This window comes from Oncorhynchus nerka, linkage group LG1 (genome assembly GCF_034236695.1).
Source record: "Oncorhynchus nerka isolate Pitt River linkage group LG1, Oner_Uvic_2.0, whole genome shotgun sequence".
Taxonomy (NCBI): Eukaryota; Metazoa; Chordata; class Actinopteri; order Salmoniformes; family Salmonidae; genus Oncorhynchus; species Oncorhynchus nerka.
The window spans coordinates 27331901-27358413 of record NC_088396.1 but is presented as its reverse complement, the minus strand read 5'-3'; the positions used below and the strand labels follow the sequence as shown (position 1 = coordinate 27358413).

Genomic DNA, 26513 nt, shown 5'->3' with positions numbered 1-26513 from the left:
AAGGGCCTGCAGCGCAATCCTAAGGGCCTGCAGCGCAATCCTAAAGGCCTGCAGCGCAATCCTAAGGGCCTGCAGCGCAATCCTAAGGGTCTGCAGCGCAATCCTAAGGGCCTGCAGCGCAATCCTAAAGGCCTGCAGCGCAATCCTAAGGGCCTGCAGCGCAATCCTAAGGGTCTGCAGCACAATCCTAAGGGTCTGCAGCGCAATCCTAAAGGCCTGCAGCGCAATCCTAAGGGCCTGCAGCGCAATCCTAAGGGTCTGCAGCACAATCCTAAGGGTCTGCAGCACAATCCTAAGGGTCTGCAGCGCAATCCTAAAGGCCTGCAGCGCAATCCTAAGGGCCTGCAGCGCAATCCTAAGGGTCTGCAGCACAATCCTAAGGGCCTGCAGCGCAATCCTAAAGGCCTGCAGCGCAATCCTAAGGGTCTGCAGCACAATCCTAAGGGTCTGCAGCACAATCCTAAGGGCCTGCAGCACAATCCTAAGGGTCTGCAGCACAATCCTAAGGGCCTGCAGCACAATCCTAAGGGCCTGCAGCGCAATCCTAAAGGCCTGCAGCGCAATCCTAAGGGCCTGCAGCGCAATCCTAAGGGCCTGCAGCGCAATCCTAAGGGCCTGCAGCGCAATCCTAAGGGTCTGCAGCGCAATCCTAAGGGCCTGCAGCGCAATCCTAAAGGCCTGCAGCGCAATCCTAAGGGCCTGCAGCGCAATCCTAAGGGTCTGCAGCACAATCCTAAGGGTCTGCAGCGCAATCCTAAAGGCCTGCAGCGCAATCCTAAGGGCCTGCAGCGCAATCCTAAGGGTCTGCAGCACAATCCTAAGGGTCTGCAGCACAATCCTAAGGGTCTGCAGCGCAATCCTAAAGGCCTGCAGCGCAATCCTAAGGGCCTGCAGCGCAATCCTAAGGGTCTGCAGCTCAATCCTAAGGGCCTGCAGCGCAATCCTAAAGGCCTGCAGCGCAATCCTAAGGGTCTGCAGCACAATCCTAAGGGTCTGCAGCACAATCCTAAGGGCCTGCAGCACAATCCTAAGGGTCTGCAGCACAATCCTAAGGGCCTGCAGCGCAATCCTAAGGGCCTGCAGCGCAATCCTAAAGGCCTGCAGCGCAATCCTAAGGGCCTGCAGCGCAATCCTAAGGGCCTGCAGCATCCCTGTCTGTTCAGACAAGTGTGAAAGAAAAATTACATATTTACCTGATTTGTTTGATATTAGTAGTTAGCAATTAATACTTAATAGGAGGAAATTTATGTCCTGTTAGTGTCTGTGTTTTTATCGACCAGCCTCATTATTGCAATAATTAAATCAATATTAAATAAAGATGATTGTTTGAAGAAATTACCCAATCTCTCTCAGTACTGAATTTCCATGGCACAAGTAATCATTATTTACAGTAAGATAGTCTTTCCTGATGCTCTGCCACTCACCCACACATTAGACTTTAACTCCAGTGGGATCGGCTGACAAACATCGACAAAATCCACTTCTCCCTAGTCTAATGCGTCACCTGACCCACACCTCTCTGGTTTCACTGGCTGAACTCTACAAGCATCTGAACAGTTAGGGAGGCACAATAAAAGGTAAATGCAGGCAGGGTCAAATTCACCAACACTCAATGCCATGTCACTAATGACCTCACATTTGGTGAAAACCACACTGTTCTGAAGTAACCCCCCCCCCTCCCCCCACACACACACACTTAAAGCTGTACTAGTACTGTACTCAAATAAACCAATGTGATGTTGATCATGCTTGGGTTTGCTGATTTATGGAGATTCAGCTGTCTCACATAGTAAGTATCGAGATAATGTAGGAAAATATTATTTGCTAAGTTACGACACGAAAATACCAGCTAGCAACAGCTAAATGGCTCAGAGAGGAAGTAATTCTTACAGATGGTGTGTGTTCCGTTTTCCTCCCCGTTCACGGTGGCCTCTCCGTTCTTTGTTGCATTAAGTTGGTTGCTAGCGGCAACAACTGCCATGCTGCCGGCCGCCTGTTGCTGGGCTAGCTTGTCGCGGAAGGCCTGCTGCCGCGTCTGTACCACGTCCGGCATCACCGCGTCGATGAGTGACAGAGACTCGATGGGCCGCCCATCAAACACTGTGCCATCCTGCCAACATAACGCCAAACATGCCAGGGTTACACCATATTTCATTAAAGGTGGGATTTAATTTGTTTTAATTTACCAAGTACATTAGTGTATTGATTTTTGTATTTATTTTTGTATTGTTAACAATTTATGATTTTGATCAATTTACTTCACTGTACTTCACTATATTAGTGAAGGCAGTCTTATATAACCTCAAGGATTTATATGGAGAGTGTGTGTTTGTTCTGACAGTGGTAGTCCAAGGTTGTATTCTCTAGGCACCAAACAATAGAAAACAGATTGAAACAGGGAGGAACTATGTGGACTTATACAAAAAAAAAAAAAAACATTTGCAAAACATTTTGCTACGGTGTGCACTAATGAATGTGTCCCAAGGCAGCACTAGACAGCAGCCTGGACTGGAGCAGTTGGCCTCACCTCATTGATGCTGATCTCTGCCTCCACATACTGGAGGCCTTTCTGCAGGATGGAGATGAGGGCAGCAGGGGGCACTAGTGTTCCATTGATGTTGGACTGGCTGATGTGGCTCTCAATTCCAAAGGTGAACGCTGAGTGGGAGAAACCTGGAAACGAACACACAGAGAACACAGTCAGTACAATGACAACACCAGAGACCCTGCAACACAAACCTCTTACTCCTATACAAACATATCTACACTTTTTATGTCAATGTTATGCTATCAAAAAATACAAGTGAACGCAGACAGCGGAGCGAGTCAATTATCCGTACCAAGTATACTTTTTCAGTGCGATATATTTTGAAATGCCAGCGCTATTCTGCGTTTCACCAATGACGGGCTTCAAAGAAAGCCCCAACAAAAGAGTAATAAAATACAGCGGCTAGGAACTCAATAATTCATTCAACCTGTGAAATACAGGTTAGCATGAATGGCATGAGAGACAGACACCGACATACAGGCAGACAGGCACAGACAGACAGTGTGTTGCAGGAAGTTTGGCAGTCATACATACCTGACTCCTGAAGATATCTGTAGACCAAGAAGTTAACTTCATCACTGGTTATACTCATCTTAGCCCACCTCGATGGAGGAGGTACTGTATCTTAGCCCACCTCGATGGAGGAGGTACTGTATCTTAGCCCACCTCGATGGAGGAGGTACTGTACGTAGTAAAGATGGACTCAGTCTAGGGAAGAGAGAGAGGAAGACATTGAGTTTTAGATTCATTACACAGCTAGCTACATCATTTCAGAAGACAACAAGCTTCCCAACGAGTGGGACAATGTAGGTTACCGTTTTTCTTGGTAGGTCCCCAATCATCATAATCAAATGACTTGACAGCTACCTTGTCATCACATACAGAGATAAAGAAAGAACATAAATGTGTCTCTGTCCATGGTTAGAAGCGCACACACAAAAGAAAACCCAACTAACTCCCTCCATTAGTGTGGGCCCACCGTTTTCCCATTGGCTGCACTTTTCGACCCACTGAGAATGGCAATGACCGGGTCACTTAGCCAGCGAATCCATCTCCACTGCACAGGCCAAGTATTCCCCCATCTCTCTATTGTGACATGACTGCGGCGTCCAATTCCATTAGTGACCTGGCCACTGATCTAGATGGATAGAAGCCTAATAAAGCATTACAGGGCATTGAATGCCTACTGCCGTTATCTAGTAAACTGTAGAGAGCTTAGCACACGGCGTAAGGATAATTACTGGTAAAGTTGGGGGACTTTCGCATCATTCTCTCTTTCTCAGATAACACTTTATTGGCGCCGACGTGAACAGTTCAACTTGGCATTCTTTCAAAACTACTGGGAGCTGAAGAAAAACAACATAAAAACAGAACCCTTTAGAATCACAGCAATTGAGTTATTGTTCCCAATGATGAGCCTTCAGGCTAATGAGGGCTTCGCTACAATGGAATGATTCATCATTTTACAACAATATATTCATGAATTGGCAGTACACAGTATATTGTGCATTATAGGGAAGGAAATACGAAGGTGAGACTGGGACTTTACTTTTGTAATTGAGAGAGAAAATTCTGAAAATGAAGGTGCAACCAAGTAAACATTATTTTGTATCAAAGCCCATGTATAGGTTTAAGAGTAGAGCTGAATCTCAAACTGAAGGCAAAGCAGACAACAAATATTTGCTATACCACACATAATGCAGTCAATACCATGTAGACAACCATACATTGTAAAATGCTTCCTATTCACATTGGCAGCACCAATCACATTCAACATTTGACCAAAGATGGAAAAACTTGAACCTCTGTACCTCTTCAAAAACTGCCAGTTATCCATCATAAACACCCCCACTAAAACAGTTAAGACTTCCTCGGAGATTAACAATACATTTGAACTTGATCCTAAACCTATCATTTAGAATGCTGAATCATGGCCATTGTTATATTTTGTGCTTTCAGTCTGACTTGAGGGGTAGAACTGGACAAGAGGAACAAGCTTCCTTCCAGACCAGATACAGAGTAGAGCCAGTCAGTAAGAAATGCAGGCCTCTCTAAACCTCCATACCACACCACTCACAGAGCTCAACTCACTCCCAAGAGTCACCCTTTGGTAGCATAGCAACAAGCAGGAACCAGTTGCAAAATACACAGAGAATAGTGTTACCAGTGGGCCCTGTGCCAGCTGGGTCGAAAATGTTACCCAACACGAATAACACACGTCTTTCACCTTGGGATATTCTTTCACATGGACTCTCTGGCTCTATTGCACCGCACAGCAGACATGCAGCGCTCAAATGAAATAACCCCCAATATTGGCTAAGTGTGAATGTTCACATGAATTTTCCTCCAAAAAAAAGAGATGGTGCTATGATTTGTAGCTGGTGTGAGAATCAATCTCACACTGAGACACATTCCCCTTATGGCGTTCCATGAATACATAATCATACCACATGTTATTGAATGAGAACCATTGCTTGATTTAGAGTTTCATAAAACCCAAAATGCAATACATTTAAATATGATCAATAACGTATTATACATTTTAAAAAGTACAACATAAACACCAAAGCTGGAACAAGTCCCATTTTCCCTAGCATTCTAGCTAAGCCAAGCCTTTGTGTGATAGTCTGGGTGGCCTGCAGAGCTCAATGCCAACCCACTAAACTGCTTCTCTTTGGGCTAATTAGATAACAAGCAGGGTCTGGCTAGAAGGGAAGGCATATCTGTATCAAAGCTGTGAGACGCTCCTCCCATGGCCGCCACCCCCACAACAACTGGGAACATAATTATACTATATATAAAAAATAAAACACAACATGCAACAATTTCAAAATGTTTACTGAGTTACAGTTCATCGAAATGAATCTGTCAATTTAAATAAATTAATCGGGCCCTAATCTATGGATTTCACATGACTGGGCAGGGACGCAGCCATGGGCGGGCCTAGGAGGGCATAGGACCACCCACTGGGGAGCCAGGCCCAGCCAATCAGAATGAGTTTTTCCCCAGAAAAGGGCTTTATTACAGACATCCCCCTCCTCAGACAATCCCCTCCTCAGACAATCCCGAAGTTGAAAAAGCTGGATGTGAAGGTCCTGGGCTGGTGTGGTTACTCGCGGTCTGCGATTGTGAGACCAGTTGGATGTACTGCCAAATTCTCTAAAACAATGTTGGAGGTGGCTTATGGTAGAGAAATTGACATAAAATTATGTTGGGACAGTCCTGCAGTCAACATGCCAATTGCATGCCCCCTCAAAACTTGAGACATCTGCACATTTTAGAGTGTCCTTTTATTGTCCTCAGCACACTTCTTGATATGCCACACCTGGCGGCAGGGTAGCCTAGTGATTAGAGTGTTGGACTAGTAACTGGAAGGTTGCAAGTTCACATCCCCGAGCTGACAATGTACAAATCTGTCGTTCTGCCCCTGAACAGGAAGTTAACCCACTGTTTCTAGGCCGTCATTGAAAATAAGAATTTGTTCTTAACTGACTTGCCTAGTTAAATAAAGGTAAAATAAAATTAAAATCTTGGCAAAGGAGAAATGCTCCTAACAGGGATGTAAACACATTTGTGCACAAAATTTGAGAGAAATAATCTTTTTGTGCGTATTTGAAAATGTTATCCGTTGGGTATCATAATGTAAACTGACTTGAGTATCAGCTATGATACAGTATCATTGGAAGAACATATCTGCAAACCTAAAGTACATCTTTCGGGAAAACAATCTACTTAGGCAATTCCAAAGTAATAGAATGAGACTGCAATTTTTCACTTTAAAAGAATGTCAAATAAAAGCCATTGATTGCAAAGTTAAACAAACCATACAACTCTATGCAAATGGACTATTTCCTTACATTTTACAAAAACACATTTACTCAAGAACAGTGCAGATGCAAAGTTAGGTAACAGAATGATGGTAAAATCTTGCTCTGTTTTTTTTATGAGACCAGGTTTTCCAAAAACTCTAAAATGTCTATTTCTGCAGAAAGAATGGGGTGTCAGCTATGATGACACCTTGAGTTTGAAAAAAATCTATTTTGGTTATTGAACTACAGTAAGTGAAGTGGGTGAAAACCCAGTAAGAGGGATAGCAACAGAATGACATGGGTCACTGATCTGTACTAGAGGTCGACCGATTAATCGGAATGGCTGATTAATTAGGGCCGATTTCAAGGTTTCATAACAATCGGAAAACGGTATTTTTGGGCGCCGATTATTATTATTTTTATTTATACCTTTATTTAACTAGGCAAGTCAGTTAAGAACACATTCTTATTTTCAATGACGGCCTAGGAACGGTGGGTTAACTGCCTCGTTCAGGGGCAGAACAACAGAGTTTCACATTGTCAGCTCGGGGGATCCAATCTTGCAACCTTACAGTTAACTAGTCCAACGCAATAACGACCTACCTCTCTCTCGTTGCACTCCACAAGGAGACTGCCTGTTACGCGAATGCAGTAAGCCAAGGTAAGTTGCTAGCTAGCATTAAACTCATCTTATAAAAAACAATCAATCATAATCACTAGTTAACTACATATGGTTAATGATATTACTAGATATTATCTAGCATGTCCTGCGTTGCATATAATCTGACTGAGCATACAAGCATCTAAGTATCTGACTGGGCGGTGGTAGGCAGAAGCAGGCGCGTAAACATTCATTCAAACAGCACTTTCGTGTGTTTTGCCAGCAGCTCTTTGTTGTGCGTCAAGCATAAATTGATTTTATTGATGTATTATATTAAGTTAAAATAAGTGTTCATTTAAGTATTGTTGTAATTGTCATTATTCCAAAAACTTTTTTAAAATCGGCCGATTAATCGGTATTGGCTTTTTTGGTTTTGCAATAATCGGTATCGGTGTTAAAATCATAATCGGTCGACCTCTAATCTGTACTATACAGAAATGCATAATTATTCTCTTCATGGGGATGTGTCCTTAATAGGTACACGAAGGTAGACGATTTTAATATCCTCCTTTGCATTTTTAGGTATAATTCTACACTCTGGCTATTATTATTAGGATACCTGGGGTGGCAGGTAGCCTAGTGGTTGGGCCATTAACTGAAAGTTTGCTGGTTCAAATCCCTGAGCTGACAAGGTAAAAATGTATCATTCTGCCTCTGAACAAGGCAGTTAACCCACTGTTCCCCGGTAGGCCATCATTGTAAATAAGAATTTGTTCTTTACTTACTTGCCTAGTGAAATAAAGGTTACATTTAAAAACAAGAGCAATTTAGTTGGTCCTGTCCATCTATGTTTCACAAGTTTGGACATCACAGCACAGCATGTATAACATAGTTCAGTACAGTACAATATAGTAAATTATACTGATAGATGTCTTCTAAGACCCCTTTAACCATATGTGACCCGAAATCAAAGCCTTTGCTTATTTCTAATTTGTAGGATGGAATATGGTTGAAAAATGTATATATGCCTTAATTTCTCAAATATAGACTCTTAGCTTTCATTTTACTCCAAATTTGAAGTGCTAATATGAACTTCACATTAGTGATCATAGGGCTTTTTACATTGGAATTCCCATACGCTTCAGGGCTCTAATACCACATGTAGGATAAGGATTACATTTATCAGCTCATCATAGAACCCTACATCCCACCAATCAAGATTGCTTTCCAATGTTCTCCAAAGAGATTGCATGAGACTGAGTTTATTCCCTCAGGGTGAATGGACATTAAAAGAGAAGTTCACTGTTTTACAAACAAATCTGTATTTTACATGTAACCTACATGTAAGAGAAGTGTCCAGACACTTTGTGGGGATTTCACTTGTTTTTGAGAAACTTACCCCAACCAGCAATTGACTTCCTCTTCATTATTCTGCAGTGTGGGGGCTAAAATAACAAATCAACAAAAGCAACAAAAAACAAACAAGCGCTTTGAAAAACAGACACGCACTAAATGTAGTGATGCAGGTCTTTAGATGTTGTACACGTGAAATTGTGTCATTCCAAACTTTATCCGCAATGTTATATTCCATTTTGTGCGATTTGAGCCATTTCCCCTACGCAGCTGTACAAGACGGGTGTGTCGGTAAAATATATGGACACCGGAATTTTGGTAGGGGACGCCATGTGCGACTGACGTGTTTTCTGTTTGCTCCCGTGGTATTCTTAAAGTTTATGTGAATTCTGCAGCAGAACCGTATTTATTTTCAAATATTAATTTGGTGATCCCTTTCCGTAAAAACCAAGACTACTTTGCTTCCGAATGTCAGCATGTCGACCAAGCATATGGCCAAAAACATGACTTTGAGAAAACCCGGCCTACAAGACCCGCTCTCATCACCGCCCTCTCCTGAGTCTGAAAGCCCGGGGACGCACACTTTACCCGGGGGCGCGGCTTGGCCTGGCGGCGCTGAAATGAACATTCTCGAGGCCATCAAACTACTACGCTCTGAGATAGTTGAAATGAAAACACAGGTGGTTGCTACGATTGAGGCCAGAATACAGGAGGTTTCTGATACTTTAAAAGCAGATTTAACCATCCTGCGGAACGAGACTGTGCCAGCAATCACATTACTCAAAACAACAACTGTGTTACACACTACAACGATTGCAGCACTGGAGACCTCCGCTACTAATGTCTCCGATTTAACTACATCCCTGGAGGCTGAAGTTAAACGCCAAGCTGCGGATTTGAAAAAGGTGAAGGAGAGCTGTGTGAGTTTAGAGGGATTCTCTCACAGCAATAATCTGAGACTTGTATCGGTCCCAGAGTCCGCGGAAATGCATCGCGCCACGGATTTCGTTTCAGGGCTGCTGAAGGATGTTCTTGCTTTAGATGAAAAGCCCCTGATTGATCGAGCCCACCGGTCGCTGCGCCCAAAGCCCCGGGATGGGGAGAGGCCCCGTGACATAATTCTTCGAGTGCACTTTTTTCATGAGAAGATGGAGATCCCGCAATACCATTCTGAGCTTTCAAGGACAGGGCTTTTCCATCTACCAGGACTACTCCCCCATGGTTTCCAGGCAGCACGCAGCTTTCGGACAGGCCAAACGAGTACTTCGGGACCATCCAAGTGTGAAGTATGGACTGCGATTCCCAGCCCGTTTATGGATATCTCATGAGGGTAAAGACTACACATTTGAATCTCCGGATGAGGCTATGGCCCACATTCAACGTCACATCAAGAAGTCTTGAATATGCTCGCAGGTCAGCAACTGTTGCTTGCAAACTGTGGATAGTAAGTAACCCACTTGTGGTACAATTATGTTTAGATATAACAGGCTAGTCTTGTATAGTTGGTGAAACTATTCAGGCTTATTTGATGTGATCTAATGTTTTGATCATCTAGTGTGCGTGCCTTATCTCGCTCACCTATTTAGTTTGTTTACACATTGTCTCAGTGACTCAAATATTTTTGGTTATTTGTTTACTGCATCCGTTTGCATTGACCCAGTAAACAGTAAATGTCTCCCGAGGCTACATGGTTTTTGGGGCCTCACTTTAATTTGAAAAGTTTTGAGCGTCATTTATGCCCAGCAAACGTTCAACGTTGCGCACACGTAGTTTTTTGGTATTGGTTGTAAGCTGTCTCAGCTTCAACTAGACTACTATTATAATTACTATTATTTTTAATTGTCTTACTACGATTTCCTTACTTCAAAATAGATTTTTGGCTGAGAGCCTTTATACATTTGATTTATTTTCTCTCTCAATGCCTATTATAAGACTGGGAATACAATTATATACATCACCAATTGGTGCTTTTGTCATTCCGTTTGCACAAGGGATTCGCCTTTTTTTTATTTGAAAAAAAAACAAAAAAAAACATAGAAATCTTTCTTTTTGCTGCTTGATCCACTAACAAAACGCGACTTTAAAGAGCGGGACTGTGGGTTAGGTTTAAGACCGCACTCTCACAGACATACTGTGCGAAGAGAACATGTTCTATTTAGGCTTGTACCTCATTTGGGGAGGTACTGTCTGGGATGGGGGGAGGGGGTTTGTTTTCTGTTTTTTTTTCTGTACTTTTTCCAAACATTTACCACCGTACATTATTACTCTGAGACAAGTTATTCTGGGGGTTTTGGGCACTCATTGCTTTTCCATTCTATGCTCTAATGACAGGGTTGAATAATGGGAATGCCCAGAGGGGCCGAAATAATACGATCAAGTACATTTCTTGGAATACCAAAGGGGTTAACAACCCGGTGAAGCGTAAGAGGGTGTTGACACACTTAAAGGGTTTGAATGCAAATATTGCATTTCTACAAGAGACTCACTTGAGGACTGGTGAGCATTTTAGGATGCGTAAGGACTGGGTTGGTCAAGTGTTCCACTTGAACTTTCATAGTAAATCAAGAGGTGCTGCTATTCTGGTTGATAAAGCTACTCCCTTTGTAGCTTCTGAGGTTATTGCTGATCCTAAGGGACGATACGTTATAGTAACTGGTTAACTGTTTTCTACCCCTCTTGTTTTGGCTAGTGTTGCTCCCAATTGGGATGACACAAGTTTCATTTCTTCCTTTCTGTCTGCTATTCCCAATTTAGATTCTCATTTGTTGATTTTAGGGGGGGATTTCAACTGTAAAATGTCCCCAGTTCTTGACAAGTCCTCACAAACAAATACAGGCCCATCTAAATGTGCCCTACTTATTCAATCCTTTCTTCAGAAATATGCTATGTTTCAGGCCTGGCGTTTCCTACATCCTACAGATAGACAGTATTCCTTTTATTCTCATGTTCATCAAACATACTCCCGGATTGATTACTTCTTTTTGGACAAAAAACTTCTGCCTAACCTTCGGCAGTGTACTTACGAGAGTATTGTTATCTCTGACCATTTACCATTAGTGCTTGAACTAGAATTTCCCCAGCGACCTCCTATGTGTTATCAATGGCGTCTCAACCCCATTTTACTCTCAGATAAGGAGTTTGTCAATTTCATTTCTTCTGAAATCACCTTATTCCTAGAAACTAATTCAACACCAGGTATGTCCTGCTCTACCATATGGGAGTCTCTCAAAGCATACCTACGTGGCCAAATTATTTCTTATACAGCCAACCAAAACAGAGTTCGCTCCCAGCGACTTCGGGACCTGAGCGAGTCCATAGCCACACTGGATGAGAAGTATGCTACGGATCCTTCCTCTGATCTGCATAAAGAGCGCCAACTACTCCAATCTGAATTTGATGAGCTTTCTACCAGGCAAGCTGAACAGTTACTCTTGCGAGCTCGATACAAAGTCTATGAACAAGGCGACAAGGCCAGTAAACTTCTTGCGCATCAGATCCGTAAATCTGAGGCCTCACGTTTAATCCCACAAATAAGGACCCTGTCTGGTGCCACCACAGTTATACATAAAGAGATCAATGATCAATTTAAACTATTTTACTCTGCGCTATACACCTCTGAATCCCCTCAAGACCCCTTGCTGATTGACTCCTTCTTTAATGGCTTGAATATGCCTTCAATTGATACAGACTCCCATGACTGTCTAGAAGAAGAATTTACGCTTGAGGAGATTGCAACAGCAGTGTCCGCAATGAAAAGTGGTAAATCACCGGGTCCGGACGGTTTTCCAACCGAATTTTACAGGACGTTTTCTGGTCTGCTTTGCCCATTCTTGTCTCGACTATTTGCAGAGTGCCTCAATACTTCAAAGCTACCGCCTAGTCTTTATCAGGCTTCAATTTCATTACTACTAAAGAAAAACAAAGACCCCCTGAAATGTGGATCCTATCGCCCAATCTCGCTTTTAAACTGTGATTACAAAATCCTAGCTAAGCTTTTAGCCATCCGTATGGAAGGCTTGCTGCACCAAGTAATACACTCTGACCAGACTGGCTTTGTGAGAAATAGGCATTTATTTTTCAATATTAGGCGCCTTATAAATATACTGTACTCCCCAGCGTCGGAGGACGCGGAGGTGGTGGTCGCACTTGATGCCGAAAAAGCGTTTGACCGCGTTGAGTGGGATTACCTAACAGCTGCCCTTTATAGATTTGGCTTTGGCCCCAAATTCATTGCGTGGATAAAGATTCTTTATTTTTCCCCCATGGCTTCGGTACGGACTAATAACTTGTCCTCTGACTATTTTCCCTTGCACCGCGGATCCAGACAGGGTTGCCCACTCTCCCCCTTGTTGTTTGCTTTGGCAATCGAGCCTCTCGCCATTGCACTACGCTCTAATGATGCCATTCAAGGCATAATCAGGGCGGGCTGGGAGCAGAAAGTCTCGCTATATGCTGACGACCTCCTTTTGTTTATCTCCAACCCCGATACCTCATTGCCACGTGCCCTATCTGTTCTTAAAAAGTTTGGATCAATCTCAGGGTACAAGCTGAATCTAAGCAAGAGTGAGCTTTTTCCGGTAAACAAGGCTGCTTTAAAGTGCTCTTTTACAAGTTCTCAGTTTAGGATTGTCCGGGATCAATTCACTTACTTGGGAGTAAAAGTGACAAGGAAATATTCAAATTTGTTTCAGGAAAACTTTGTTGCTCTAGCAGACAGATTGAAACAATCTTTTACTTTTTGGAATTCGCTACCCCTTTCTCTTATCGGAAGGATTAATGTCATTAAAATGAATGTGTTGCCCAAATTTTTATATTTATTTCAATGTTTACCCATTTTTATTCCAAAATCTTTTTTTATTTCACTGGATCAAACATTCATGCATTTTATTTGGGATGGCAAGGTACCACGGATTGGTAGAAAACATTTACAGAAGCCTAGGTCATTGGGGGGTTTAGCTCTACCAAATTTTCAGACATACTACTGGGCTGCAAATTTCAGAGCCGTTCTGTACTGGCTGCAGACTGATCCTACTGGCCCTAGACCACTCTGGGTCCAGATGGAGTCTGAATCGTGTAAACCTGCAGCACTTTCCTCTGTGCTGTGCTCGTCTCTCCCAGTGTCCCTAGGCAAAAGGTCTGTCAACCCAATTGTAAAGCAGTCTCTTAAAATGTGGAATCAGTTCCGTTTAGCCTTTAGCCTCCGATGCTTTTCTCTATCAGGCCCAATCAATCAGAACATTTTATTTCCTCCATCTTTGAATGATGGGGCTTTTGGCATTTGGCACTCACTAGGCCTCTCCTCGCTAGCCCAATTATTCTTTGATGATACATTTGCCTCTTTTTCTCAGCTGCAGGAAAAGTTCAATCTCCCCCAATCCCACTTTTTCCGCTATCTCCAGACTAGAAACTTTGTCAGGGCTAACACACCTGGATTTCCCAATAGGCCTGCAAATACAGCTATAGAGAACATCTTGGAGCTGAACAAGCTTCCTAGGGGCGCAATTTCAGATGTATATGCAATCATTCATGACTTACAGAACCCTTCTTTGGTGCCTTTACAGACTCGATGGGAAAAGGATTTGGGGGAGGAACTTGGGGAAGACGCCTGGGAATCTGTGCTGCACAGGGTGCACTCGTCCTCCTTTAGCACTAGACACAGCCTCACACAATGAGGTGTTTGCTCTGTCCCTGTACTATAGATTGCCCTTTAACCTCTGTAGCCTTCTGCCTGGTGTGTTTAACTTGTCTAAAGTATGGTATCTTTAAAGCTATTTTTTTATTTGTATTTTTATTTGTATTTTTTTCTAGTTGAGGATATTATTTATATTGCTTTGTCTTGTCTGTGTGTGTGTGTGTGTAAAACTTAATAAACAGAGTTAAAAAAAAATATATATATATATATATATATATGGACACCCCCGGCCTGTGTTGTTATTACTGCATAAACAGCTGGTAAGAAACAACTGGTTGTAATAAGTGTACATCAGGTACGTACAAAGTGTACTATAGTGTAGTGCCTCTCGTCAGATCCATTTCAAATACATTTGTCTTGTTCAAACGGTTGTCCTACTTTGATGCACACATTCACACCGTTCCCAAGCAATTGCATATAGCCTCAATAGCATATCCCAGGACTTGACTGACACTGCAGTAGAAGACAAATGGACATCCCACTGGGCAGTGTTGAGCTTCCCAGTGGTGGTCAGCCCTGTGACTCATTAGGGAAATCATTAGCATGTTTACTGCACAGTAAAGGGGGTTACTTTACTGTCAAAGTACAACAGCAGCAACCATCCAGTCATTCACTCATCCAGGCTATGGTGTTTAGGTTGTAACTGAGTGTTATGCTTGAGGCTGTGGTCAAAGTACAACACAATTTAACTGGATGTCCAATTAACTGGTAGTTGCTATGAACCAAATTGCATCTATACTAGCTGCCTGAGCCATTAGAAACTCATTGGAAAAGAACAATCTTTGGATAGCTTTTCAGAATTCACGTGGAAAACTAAAGGCATAAAAACATAAATTACCTGGTAATTGGAAACACATTTATTTCCATGACAGAATTAAAAAGCAATTTGACTGACCAAAGTAGATATTTTCAAATACATGCAACTTAAAAGTTTCATAAGTCAATTTCTTTGTGTGAAATCCTTGGACATCAGAGCAATCTTGAGGGAATCCTTTTTGAGTCAGATAAGGATATTCATATGATAGGTAAGCTACACAAAACCTATTCAACTGACCATCGCTTAGAAAAATATCTAAACTATTGGAACAAAGACTTAAAAATAACTGACACTGGCACAAGATGGAGGGAATGTTGGAACATAACTAATGACATTACAGTTAACTAAAATGTACACTTAATCCAGTGTAAACTAATGAATAGAATTTATTATACAATAACCGAGTCATGACTTGAGTGTAAAACTAACAATGTCTCAATAATCTATCGCATCTGGGAATTCTATAAAGTCCAAAAACATTATGGGCTGAGTTAGAAAGCTGGCTGTCAGTACTTTTAATCCACCTGTCTGCATATTTCAAGACACGGCATATATGGGTGCAGTGATATACACGATGGGTTGGACGATACCTTTCTTGTCAATCATCTTGAAAAAACATATATTTACCTGGAAATCAACCAATCCTCCATCATTAACACAATGGAAAGGTCAAATGCTTTATTATCTAAATGTTGAAAGTGCGTGGGTGACAAAGAGAAACAAAATGGTGCAGATTGACACCATGTGGTGGAGAGTGTGATGCGGGCATTGGAGATGGGGGTGTGAGCAGGTGGATCTGTGTAACAGTAGACCGTCCCCTCGCCCATACCCGGGCACGAACCCTCTGCACACATCAACAACAGTCACCCACCAAGTATCGTTACCCATTGCTCCACAAAAGCTGTGGCTCTTGCAGAGCAAGGGGAACTACTACTTCAAGGTCTCAGAGCAAGTGACGTCACCGATTGAAACGCTATTTAGCGCGCACCACCGCTAACTAAGCTAGCCGTTTCACATCTGTTACATCTGGGCAGGTGTGATGTCGTTGATGTTTGTGTGAGTGTGTAGGCTGTCGTTTGGATGAACATGTTTGCATTGTTTGAAAAAATAAAATAAAATCTGAGTCATTGGAAAAAGCACCACATCAGGTTGAATGTCCATTTAAGTAAACACATTGCAACAGGTAAAATGGCTTAACCAAAAAGATCTCAGGACTCAAACCAAAATTGAGTTGCTGTCATATAAGCATTTCATGAGTGTTCCAGCCCATTCAAAACTGTATTTATTGCAGTGTTTCCACAAACACGTCCAGTCATTCCAGCACATTGATCCAGGGTCAGATTTGTCTTACCCTCTCCAACTGTGAGGTTTCAAATTTGGGGAAGGGTCAACTGATGGTAGATAATCACGCTGGGGCACTACAAACAGAAATGTCAGCCACTTAAATTCATACTGTAAAAATATGAACTGCTTTAACTATACTCCTAGATCTAACAAACAGACAACCTACAAGCAGGGGAAGCTGTGGTAAGTCTTCATGATAAGGTCACCATGGGTGGATGTAATAACAGTCGCAAATGCAATTTTTTTGCTGTCTATCCTAAAAATAGAAGTGGATGGTTTGTGGTGTGAAACTCACTGTACAGAGCAATATGCTCTCTCAGATTAGAGAAGTCTTAACATCTACTGATTGGATATATACTGAAGAAATAGAAAACACAGCCACATCCAAACATTGCAGAGAAAACACACAAAACCCTAGCAAAATACAAAACATTTTTATCAACCACAACAAAGTGTCCAATATGAAGAGAAATGAAGTGTTAAAAGTAAAGAATAAATCCTAACATAAGCTATAAAACATCATGCCATCAATGTATTCAGAGATTAAACACAAAGACAGTAAAGCTAAGAAAAATGCCTGGCTGTAGAGTGTGTGTAGGTTTTGAAAGTGTTTGATGTAGAAAAACAGGACACTACAAAAGTGAGAGAGAAAAAGACGTTTACAAAAAAGAGAGGAAGGCACATTCTACACCAACATGCCAAGGACCCCATTTTCTCCTGTACAGTCACCTCCTGACAGATGTGCAAACAAGACCTGGAAACAGCAGCCATTTTCTCTTGAACTGCTCTGATGAGTAAAATCCACCTTTGGTTGGGCTGCAGTCTCTGGCCTGACCATTAGGGGAAGGGAGAAAGATAGGGGGTAGGGAAGGATAACTAATGATGCCACAATCAGGTAGTCACAACAAGTACTTCTGCATCACTGTCTGCCTTTCTCAATGACTCACTCAACGACAGGCAGTGTGGGCTTGGAGGGAAACTGTGGGGACTGGGGGATGGTAGCACTCCTGTCTCTAGGGGAAACCACTTCTCCCACACCTGCCTCAGCCTGCATGCCTGGATAGAGGTGACTTACTGACAACAGTTTGAAGCTGACTATGTTTCTGTAGTTTCAATATTGAAGGGTTGCATGGGTTGTAAAATCTAAAGGCATGTAGGGACTTAGAGGGCGTAATTTATTGAGTAGTACAGTGAATAGTAATATCAAAGCATCATTTCAGCTGGCAGCTTTTCAACCACCAGTGACTAACTTTGCCCTAGTTCTTTTGCGTCCTACACAAGATCACACAGGACAGGATAGAATCCATACACGACTTGCTTGAACTTTCATGCATATTGACCATTGATAATTTCAGCATTTATGCCAAAGATCGAGTTTGTATAATCGTAATAAAAATGTTGGCCAAACTAAGTATACCAAACATGAGGAACACCTTCCTAATTTTTTGTTGCATCTACCATTTTTGCCCTCAGAACAGCCTCAATTCGTCGGGGCATGGACTCTACAATGTGTCGAAAGTGTTCCATGGGAATGCTAGCTCAATGCTTCCCACAGTTGTGTCAAGTTGGCTGGATGTCCTTTTGGTGGTGGACCATTCTTGATACATACGGGAAACCCAGCAGCATTGCAGTTCTTGACACACTCAAACCGGTGCGCCTGGCACCTACTACCATACCCTGTTCAAAAGGCACTTCAATATTTTTTCCGACATATTCACCCTCGGAATGGCACACATACACAATCCATGTCTTAATTGTCTCAAGGCTTAAAACATTCTTTAAAACACCAATGATATTCACTAAGTCGATGGTTTATATTTAGGATAATGTTTGACAGCTTTGTAATTCTATTTTTAAATCTTATTTAATATATTTTACATGTGATAAGGCCAGAGAGAGGTCCAGAGAAAATTACAGACACGTGTGATAATTTGAAGAACCCAAACGAGCCACATGAAGTCCTTTGATAAATAACATAAAATCCTTGAATGATAGCAAAATTCCAGTAGTTTACTCATCAACTAAGCAAGTTTTCAGTAAAATACCCCCCCTTTGAAACCTTATCCTGAGTCATCTATAACCTTTATTTTGTGGCTCCCTGGAGAACACATGGGATAGAGACAGATACTTAGGCTAATTGAAGGGATTCATCATGACTTATCATTATGAACATGACCTATGATCCGCTACACTCAAAATCCACTGCTTTGCATCGCATAGGTCTACCGGTGACAATATTTTTAGACTCTTGGCATTTACCAGAGCAACCGAGTGAGAACGAGAATAGTAGAATGGTTCTGACAGCAGAACCACCAGGGCAATTACAGTGTTGTGGAATAAAGCTTGTAATTTTTTATCCATCCTCCTCTAGGGCTGAGAATTGTCAGGAATCTCCCGATACTTAGGTGCTGATATGTATTGCGATGCTCATGATTCTATATGTATTGCGATTCGATACTGGTGTTTTATTGCGATTCTATTTGTATTTTTTTTGAGAATTGATACATGGAGTCATATAATCTATATTATATCGTCCAAAATAATTTTGCAATACTCTAGTGTATCAATTTTTATCCCATCACTATTATCCTCTATGCAGGCCGTGTGGATCTAAACACCCAGGCTCTGTGGAGGGGACCGTGGCATCTGGTTGAACAGAAACGGTATTCCTCAGTAATGCTCACTGCAAAAGTAATTAGCAAACGCATTCAGCCTCATTCAGCAAACTCATTCAGCCTCCTCTCTCTTAGTTAATTCACTATATATATAACAAAGCAAGCCAGGCGACTTTGAAGACTGTTGTTTTAACTCAAGACAAAGGATATACCTAAGCCAATATTTTTTTATAGGCCTTACATGTTCATGTTATGATGGCTATCATGACAGCCAGCCTGAACCGTACCATTCAGGCTATATCACAAGCTTTAAATATTTCATAGCCTGTAAATCCATGCATGCAAATATGACAACAGGACAGAAATTCCTGACTGCAGTGTTTATGATTAGATTAGCCAATAGCCATTCACTCCGTCATGTCCCCGAAGGAGATGGCTGTCTAACAGAACCAGTGATGGCCTATTGGTACACATCTCCATGATTCTCATAACACTACGTGATTGGTGAAAGAAACCTTCGCACATGAGTAGACTAGACTATTGCTTGTATGGATCCAATAGCTTGCTTTAATTTATTATTCATTTCACTAGGCAAGTCAGTTAAGACTTCTTAGGGCTGAAATCCCGTTAACGGGATCGATATGACAACAGCCAGTGAAAGTGCAGGGCGCCAAATTCAAAACAACAGAAATCTCAAACATACAATTATCTTTTACCATTTTAAAGGTAATCTTGCTGTTAATCCCACCACAGTGCCCGATTTCAAATAGGCTTTATGGCGAAAGCACCACAAACGATTATGTTAGGTCAGAGCATTGTCACAAAAACACCCACAGCCATTTTTCCAGCCAAAGAGGAGTCACAAAATAGGACTTCATGTTACACAATACATGTATGTTTTGTTCGATAAAGTTCATATTTATATTAAAGAAATCTCAGTATGCATTGGCGAGTTATGTTCAGTAGTTCCAAAAACATCTGGTGATTTTGCAGAGAGCCACATCAATTTACAGAAATACTCATTATAAATGTTGATGAAAATACAAGTGTTATACATGGAAATATAAATAAACTTCTCCTTAATGCAAACACTGCGTCAGATTTCAAAAAAGCTTTACGGAAAAAGCAAACCATGCAATAATCTGAGTACGGCGCTCAGACAAACAAATACATATATCCGCCATGTTGGAGTCAACAGAAGTCAGAAATATTATAAATGTTCACTTACCTTTGATGATCTTCATCAGAATGTACTCCCAGGAATCCCAGTTCCACAATACATTTTGTTTTGTTTGATAATGTCCATCATGTATGTCCAAATAGCTACTTTTGTTTGGTAAACAAATCCAAACTCACAAAGCACGTACACTAGTTGCAGAAATGTCAAAAAGTTCCCTTACAGCCCGTAGAAACTTGTCAAACAATGTATGGAATCAATCTTTAGCATGTTTTTAACATAAATATTCAATAATATCCCAACCAGAGAATTCCTTTGTCTTCAGAAAAGCAAAAGAACAGGAGATACCTCTCATGTGAAATGCGCGTGACTGCAGGCAGACCTCTGACTCATTCCCTTCTCATTCAGCCCCCCTTCATAGTAGAAGCCTCAAACAAGTTTCTAAAGACGGTTGACCGGTTGACATCTAGTGGAAGCCTTAGGAAGTGCAACATGACCAATATCCCACTGTATCTTCGATAGGGGCTGAGTTGAAAATCGACCAACCTCAGATTTCCCACTTCCTGGTTGGATTTTTTTCTCAGGTTTTGCCTGCCATATGAGTTCTGTTATACTCACAGACATCATTCAAACAGTTTTAGAAACTTCAGAGCATTTTATATCCAAATACACTAATACCATGCATATATTAGCAACTGGGACTGAGGAGCAGGCAGTTTACTCTGGGCACCTTATTCATCCAAGCTACTCAATACTGACCCCCAGCCATAAGAAGTTAAACAAGGACTTAGGAAGGATACACCTCCACTGAAAGTGACTATTCTGCCCCCTTTGTCTCGCTTAGTCATTAAACCAAGTCTTCCTGTAATGATTTACAACTATCTATGCAAACGCAGAGCTATTTATATAGGACCCTCCACACTGCCAATATCTGGTTTGGCTGAGTGCCCTAGTCTACAGCACCATGGTAGAGGAACCGCTTGCATTTGGTTATTACTTTACAAATGAGCTTATCACAAGGTGTGGGTTTAAGACATCTAAGGAATAAAAATTATCTCAAATCTCAACCAAACAGCTTTTTCTGAGAAGTTAAAATGGTAGGGCAGTGAATTCAGATACAAGACAAGTCAAAGTCTGTATTACTTGTCACGGTGTCTAGGTGTTAGTCAACCTCTCAGAACCTCCAGTGGTATCATTATGAGAGTGTATGGCTGTTTCAAACTACAAACGGCAGGAAATGGCAGTGATAACAACTAACTGAGGTAGACTATCTCTGGCATTCTACACATGAATGTTTGGGATCCATTCCAGAGCCACTATTCAAAGACAGGGTTATCCTGGAAACTTGATAACCTTAACAGACAGAGGCTGGCCATGGCCAAGAGCAGAGCAGACGAATGATCAACACAAACATACTTCGAGCATCAGAAATCTTTACAACTAACACCATGAATTATTAACTTCAATGTTATCTTCTTTTAACTTCTTTTGATTTTTTTCACACTAAAAACAACTTCACAACTCATTGGGGACAATACAGTGTCACACATATTGGGAATTCCTTTCGGATGATGTAATTGTATCACGAGTTGACAGTAAATGCCACCCAATTACTCCAATTGCACTGTGATATTGGTCAACAAACAAATCTAAACCATACTTTGCAGTGCGTGTTTAAATGTGAATATGAATTCCCCTGTATTTCCCTCACACAAATCTCTTGCTTTCCTTTTTTATGACACCTCACACACATGGCACACAGTACCAGTCAAAGGTTTGGACACATATACTCTATTCTACATTGTAGAATAATAGTGATGACATCAAAACTATTAAATAACACATGGAATCATCTAGTAACCAAAAAAGTGTTAAAACAATCTAAATATATTTGAGATTCTTCAATGTAGCCACCCTTTGCCTTGATAACAGCTTTGCACATTCTTGGCATTTTCTCAACCAGCTTCACCTGTAATGCTTTTCTAACAGTCTTGAAGGAGTTCCCACATATGCTGAGCACTTGTTGGCTGCTTTTCCTTCACTCTGCGGTCCAACTCATCCCAAACCATCTCAATTGGGTTGAGGTCGGGTGATTGCGGAGATCAGATCATCTGATGCAGCACTCCATCACTCTCCTTATTGGTCAAATAGCCCTTAACCAGCCTGGAGATGTGTTTAGTCATTGTCCTGTTGAGAAACATATGATAGTCCTACTAAGCGCGAACCAGATGGGAATGGCGTATTGCTGCAGAATGCTGTGGTAGCCATGCAGGTTAAGTGTGCCTTGAATTCTAAATATATCACAGACAGTGTCACCAGCAAAGCATCTCCACACCATAACACCTCCTCCATGCTTCACAGTGGGAACCACACATGCAGAGATCATCCATTCAGCTACTCTGCGTCTCACAAAGACATGGCGGTTGAAAACAAAAATCTCAAATTCGGACTCATCAGACCATAGGACAGATTTTCACTTGTCTAATGTCCATTGTTTGTGTTTCTTGGCCCAAGCAAGTCTCTTCTTATTATTGGTGTCCTTTAGTAGTTGTTTCTTTGCAGCAATTTGACCATGAAGGCCTGATTCACGCAGTCTCCTCTGAACAGTTGATGTTGAGATGTGTCTGTTACTTGAACTCTGTGAAGCATTTATTTGGGCTGCAATTTCTGAGGCTGGTAACTCTAATGGACTTATCGTCTGCAGCAGAGGTAACTCTGGATCTTCCATTCCTGTGGTAGTCCTCATGAAACCCAGTTTCATCATAGCACTTGGTGGTTTATGCGACTGCACTTGAAGAAACTTTCAAAGTTCTTGACATTTTCCAGATTGACTGACCTTCATGTCTTAAAGTAATGACTTGGTCATCTTTCTTCTGTATATCACCCCTACCTTGCCACAACAAAACTGATTGGCTCAAATGCATTAAGAAGAAATTCCACAAATTAACTTTTACAAGGCACACCTATTCATTGAAATGCATTCCAGGTGACTACCTCATGAAGCTGGGTGAGAGAATGCCAAGAGCGTGCAAAGCTGTTATCAAGGTAAATGGTGGCTACTTTGAAGAATCTCAAATATAGTTTGATTTGTTTAACACTTTTTTGGTTAGTACAGGATTCCATTTGTGTTATTTCTTAGTTTTGATGTCTTCACTATTCTACAATGTAGAAAATCGTAAAAATAAAGAAAAACCCTAGAATGAGTAGGTTTGTCCAAACTTTGGACTGGTACTGTATATACATACATATCCTATATGCTCGCATACACAACTCACAGCATAACTGATTGGATATGCATCAATTACTTAGTGCTTTAACAGGAGCAGAATGGGGGGGGGGGGGGGTATCTGGATTCTACAGCTTTCAAACAAGGGCTCTAACAATCATTACAGTTTAGGTCCGAGAATAGACATTGATTTGCAGCTGAAGCGAGCAAGAGAGCAGTTGCCGTATAAACATGTACAGTGAGGTTTCTGTTGAGGCCTCCAGTCCACTCTGGACAGACCTCCAACTTGTCTTTATAGCCTAGCCTGAACACAATTGTAAGGTCATAAAGGCACAGCCACCCCTGGTCCCAAATAAATAGCTGTAGTCTTGAACAAGGATGTACTGCAATGAGTGTTAATTCTATGTAATGTATTGGCCTGCCAACACTGGTGGCCCACGTGAACCTTAAATCCCTCTAAAAGGGAGGGCTTGCCATGCCTCCTCCCATGTTTTATTAGGGATAAATATTGCTGCATAAACATTTGGACAAATGCTGAGATTGAGAGTGGTTGTTTTCACATGGGATTTTTGTATGTGGGGCTAATTTCAGGTACTGCTGGTGTATGGGGAATGAAGCACTGCTATGAACAAATGGGAGTTCGACAGAAAATAACCTCTCCTGCAGAAAGGGGTAATCAACACATTAGTAACTAAATAAAAAAAATGTGTACCCAAATGAAACAACAAACTACTGTCTGAAGGAGAATGTCTAAATGACCATTAACCTATAGTGGGACATTGGAGACTGGAAGGGTTGTGTTATTGGTCCATGCCATGGAGGGTAATAGGCTACCTTTTATGTGTTACGCTGCTTTCTGTTGTTCGTCAATGAATGTTTCTTTTGCATGTAAAACTTGTCTATTTGAACAAATGAAAAATGTACTTGTAAAAAAAACTACATACTTACATCTGAAACATAAACTGTATCATTGCCCTGGAGCTCATTTATAACATGAACACACAGTGTCAACACTAAATCCAAAAGGTGTCGTGTCATTTCAAAACAAGCTCACTGAAACTTCAGTAGACATATACCCCTAGAACGCTGAGACACTCAAGTGTAAACTATCTAAGTCTTCTGAAACAGCCTATCAGAAGAAAAACCACAATACAATCTCCCAGAACAGAATGTTCACTGAGACATAAACCAATTCCAATATCATGGAGATTTAGCATTGCTGTTACCTCTCCATTTCCAACACGGTGCCATCCTACCAAGGTTCACACAGCCATAGCTTACTAATGGATTCCAACATTACCACTCTCTAATAGCTTGTAGAATTCAACAAATGGAAAAGCCTCGAGTCATCGAAGGACAAGCAATTACGCTATAATACACCCCATTGTTCTTTTAAGAGATGGCACTAAACCAGTTGTTTTTTTATGACTCATTTGGTTTAATCTACAACCAAACCAGTAGACACAGGCACAACTAGCTCCAGTTTTTGTTGTGGGATTCTACACTTTTATTAGTTAAAATTCCTTATTAATTGAAGATCATATTTGGAGTTGGAGTAAGATAATTCCAGTGTCACTGTCCTGGTGAACTGTTGCCATACATTGAAGAATGTTGGTGGGGGTTGTCAAGTCTTACATGTCTGCACATTATCCCATAAACTTAAGTGGGAGGATGGAAATGCCTTTACGTTAATATAGAGCCTAAGTAGTCTTTACATCACCATATTTTGTGTCTAAAGTAAGGACCTAGATCTAGAAAAATCACAGTTTGACCATATAATCACCAGATCAACAGGTGTTAGAGGTGGTGCCATATAGGCCTAGGTTACATCCCATGACGTGATGATGCCTCTTTCAAACCTCACAGTATTTGTTCCTAAAGCTTCCCCAATACCCTTCAGAAATAAAGTGCCAACAGTCAGTATAATCATTCTTTAAAGATTAATCTAATGTCATGTGTAAACATAATGAAATAATGATAATAATAATGTCAAATCTAATGACAATTAGCATTCTAAATAATGTATTGAATAGGCATGAGGGTGAAGGTTGTTTTTGTACATGGTCTAAATGTCACCATTTTGACTGATACTGTAACAAGAAGTAACCGTGGCAGCAGGCTACTTACTAGTGAAAGCAACGTCTGCTGGTGTATTGAATCAACTTCCCCTCCCCCACTCATTGCGAACTATCAGCATGTGCAATACCCTTTAAATGTAGCTAATATCATTACAGTTTGCAGAGTATATGAGAAAGAAAACTGATGAAGTAACTTTAAATACTCAAACTTAATAATAAAAAAAATCTGGGAAACAATAGCCACCAAAAGTTGATGCATTTGATGTCTTGTAGTTCAAAACAAAAGCGTTCATTTATGCCCAAATATACAATATTTCGACTATTATGTCCAAATAAAAGGGCAACGTTTTGATAAGCCTAGCACGTTACTACTAATAATAATACAATAAAAAATAAAGAACAATGCTCCTTCGGGAAACATTTATACACATGTAAAGTGATTAATGTGACCATGTAAATGATTCATAACAGTGTTACTAAGTTCAGCAAGTAATTACATGCAACAATGTATCATTCATGAAATTACAATGTTCCAATTCATGAAACTTGAGCGAAAGTTTGAACTTACCTTTCTCAGAGAGTGAGCTTGTGGTGTTGCCGACTTGCCGCCACCTCTTCCACTTGGATAGCCCCCAACTTCAGTGAGCAAGAAACGACTTTCCTCCCATTTTGTTTATCATAATTCAAGTTCTGACCACCGGTGCAATCTCTGCGTTCCGAAGGTAACATAAACGGTCTAAAATATATTTCCTCACGAATGTTTGTGTGGGATGTAAAGTTTAAACAAGCTTGAGGTCTAAATAAAGCTGGGGATGTGTGGAATAGAGTTTCCAGCGATTCTGAGAATGAAACGAAGAGACCGCAGCAAACACTCATCGGCAGAGAGAGAGAGGGAGAGAGAGAGAGAGAGAGGGTGGGGGGGGGTATTATTTCCCTTTTTTATTTCCCTTTTTGTTTATTGTCTATTCCACTTGCTTCGACAATGTAAACACGTGTTTCCCATGCCAATAATGCCCTTTGAATTTACTTGAATGGAGGGGTTGGGGGGACTGTCATGACCTACAATAGATTTTTTTGTAGGTCATGACAGTCTATCTATCTATCTAGCACCTGACCTTAAACCTGCTTATTCAAAACATGACATTTCTTCCAGTAAAACTTAACTAAATGACCATGTGGTTATCATGTTGACCACACGTAATTTCCTTTACAGCTAGAGCAACTAGTGCTAGTGAATGGCTTTGTTTGACCTT

The 26513-nt window shown here is 41.2% G+C and overlaps 1 protein-coding gene across 1 annotated transcript in view; it reads right to left on the bottom strand.

The window, feature by feature from the left end:
* LOC115128471 (F-box-like/WD repeat-containing protein TBL1X) overlaps nt 1–26155 on the bottom strand; it is a 41535-nt gene extending 15380 nt beyond the window's left edge. The window contains exons 1-4 of the mRNA XM_065017680.1: nt 25829–26155; nt 3083–3256; nt 2528–2673; nt 1891–2110 (exon numbers count right to left, since the gene is read on the bottom strand). Of these exons, the coding sequence (XP_064873752.1) occupies nt 1891–2110; nt 2528–2673; nt 3083–3140 (424 nt within the window). The 5' untranslated portion in view covers nt 3141–3256; nt 25829–26155. The remainder of the gene's footprint in view (nt 1–1890; nt 2111–2527; nt 2674–3082; nt 3257–25828) is intronic.
* Nucleotides 26156–26513: the final 358 nt, after the last annotated feature.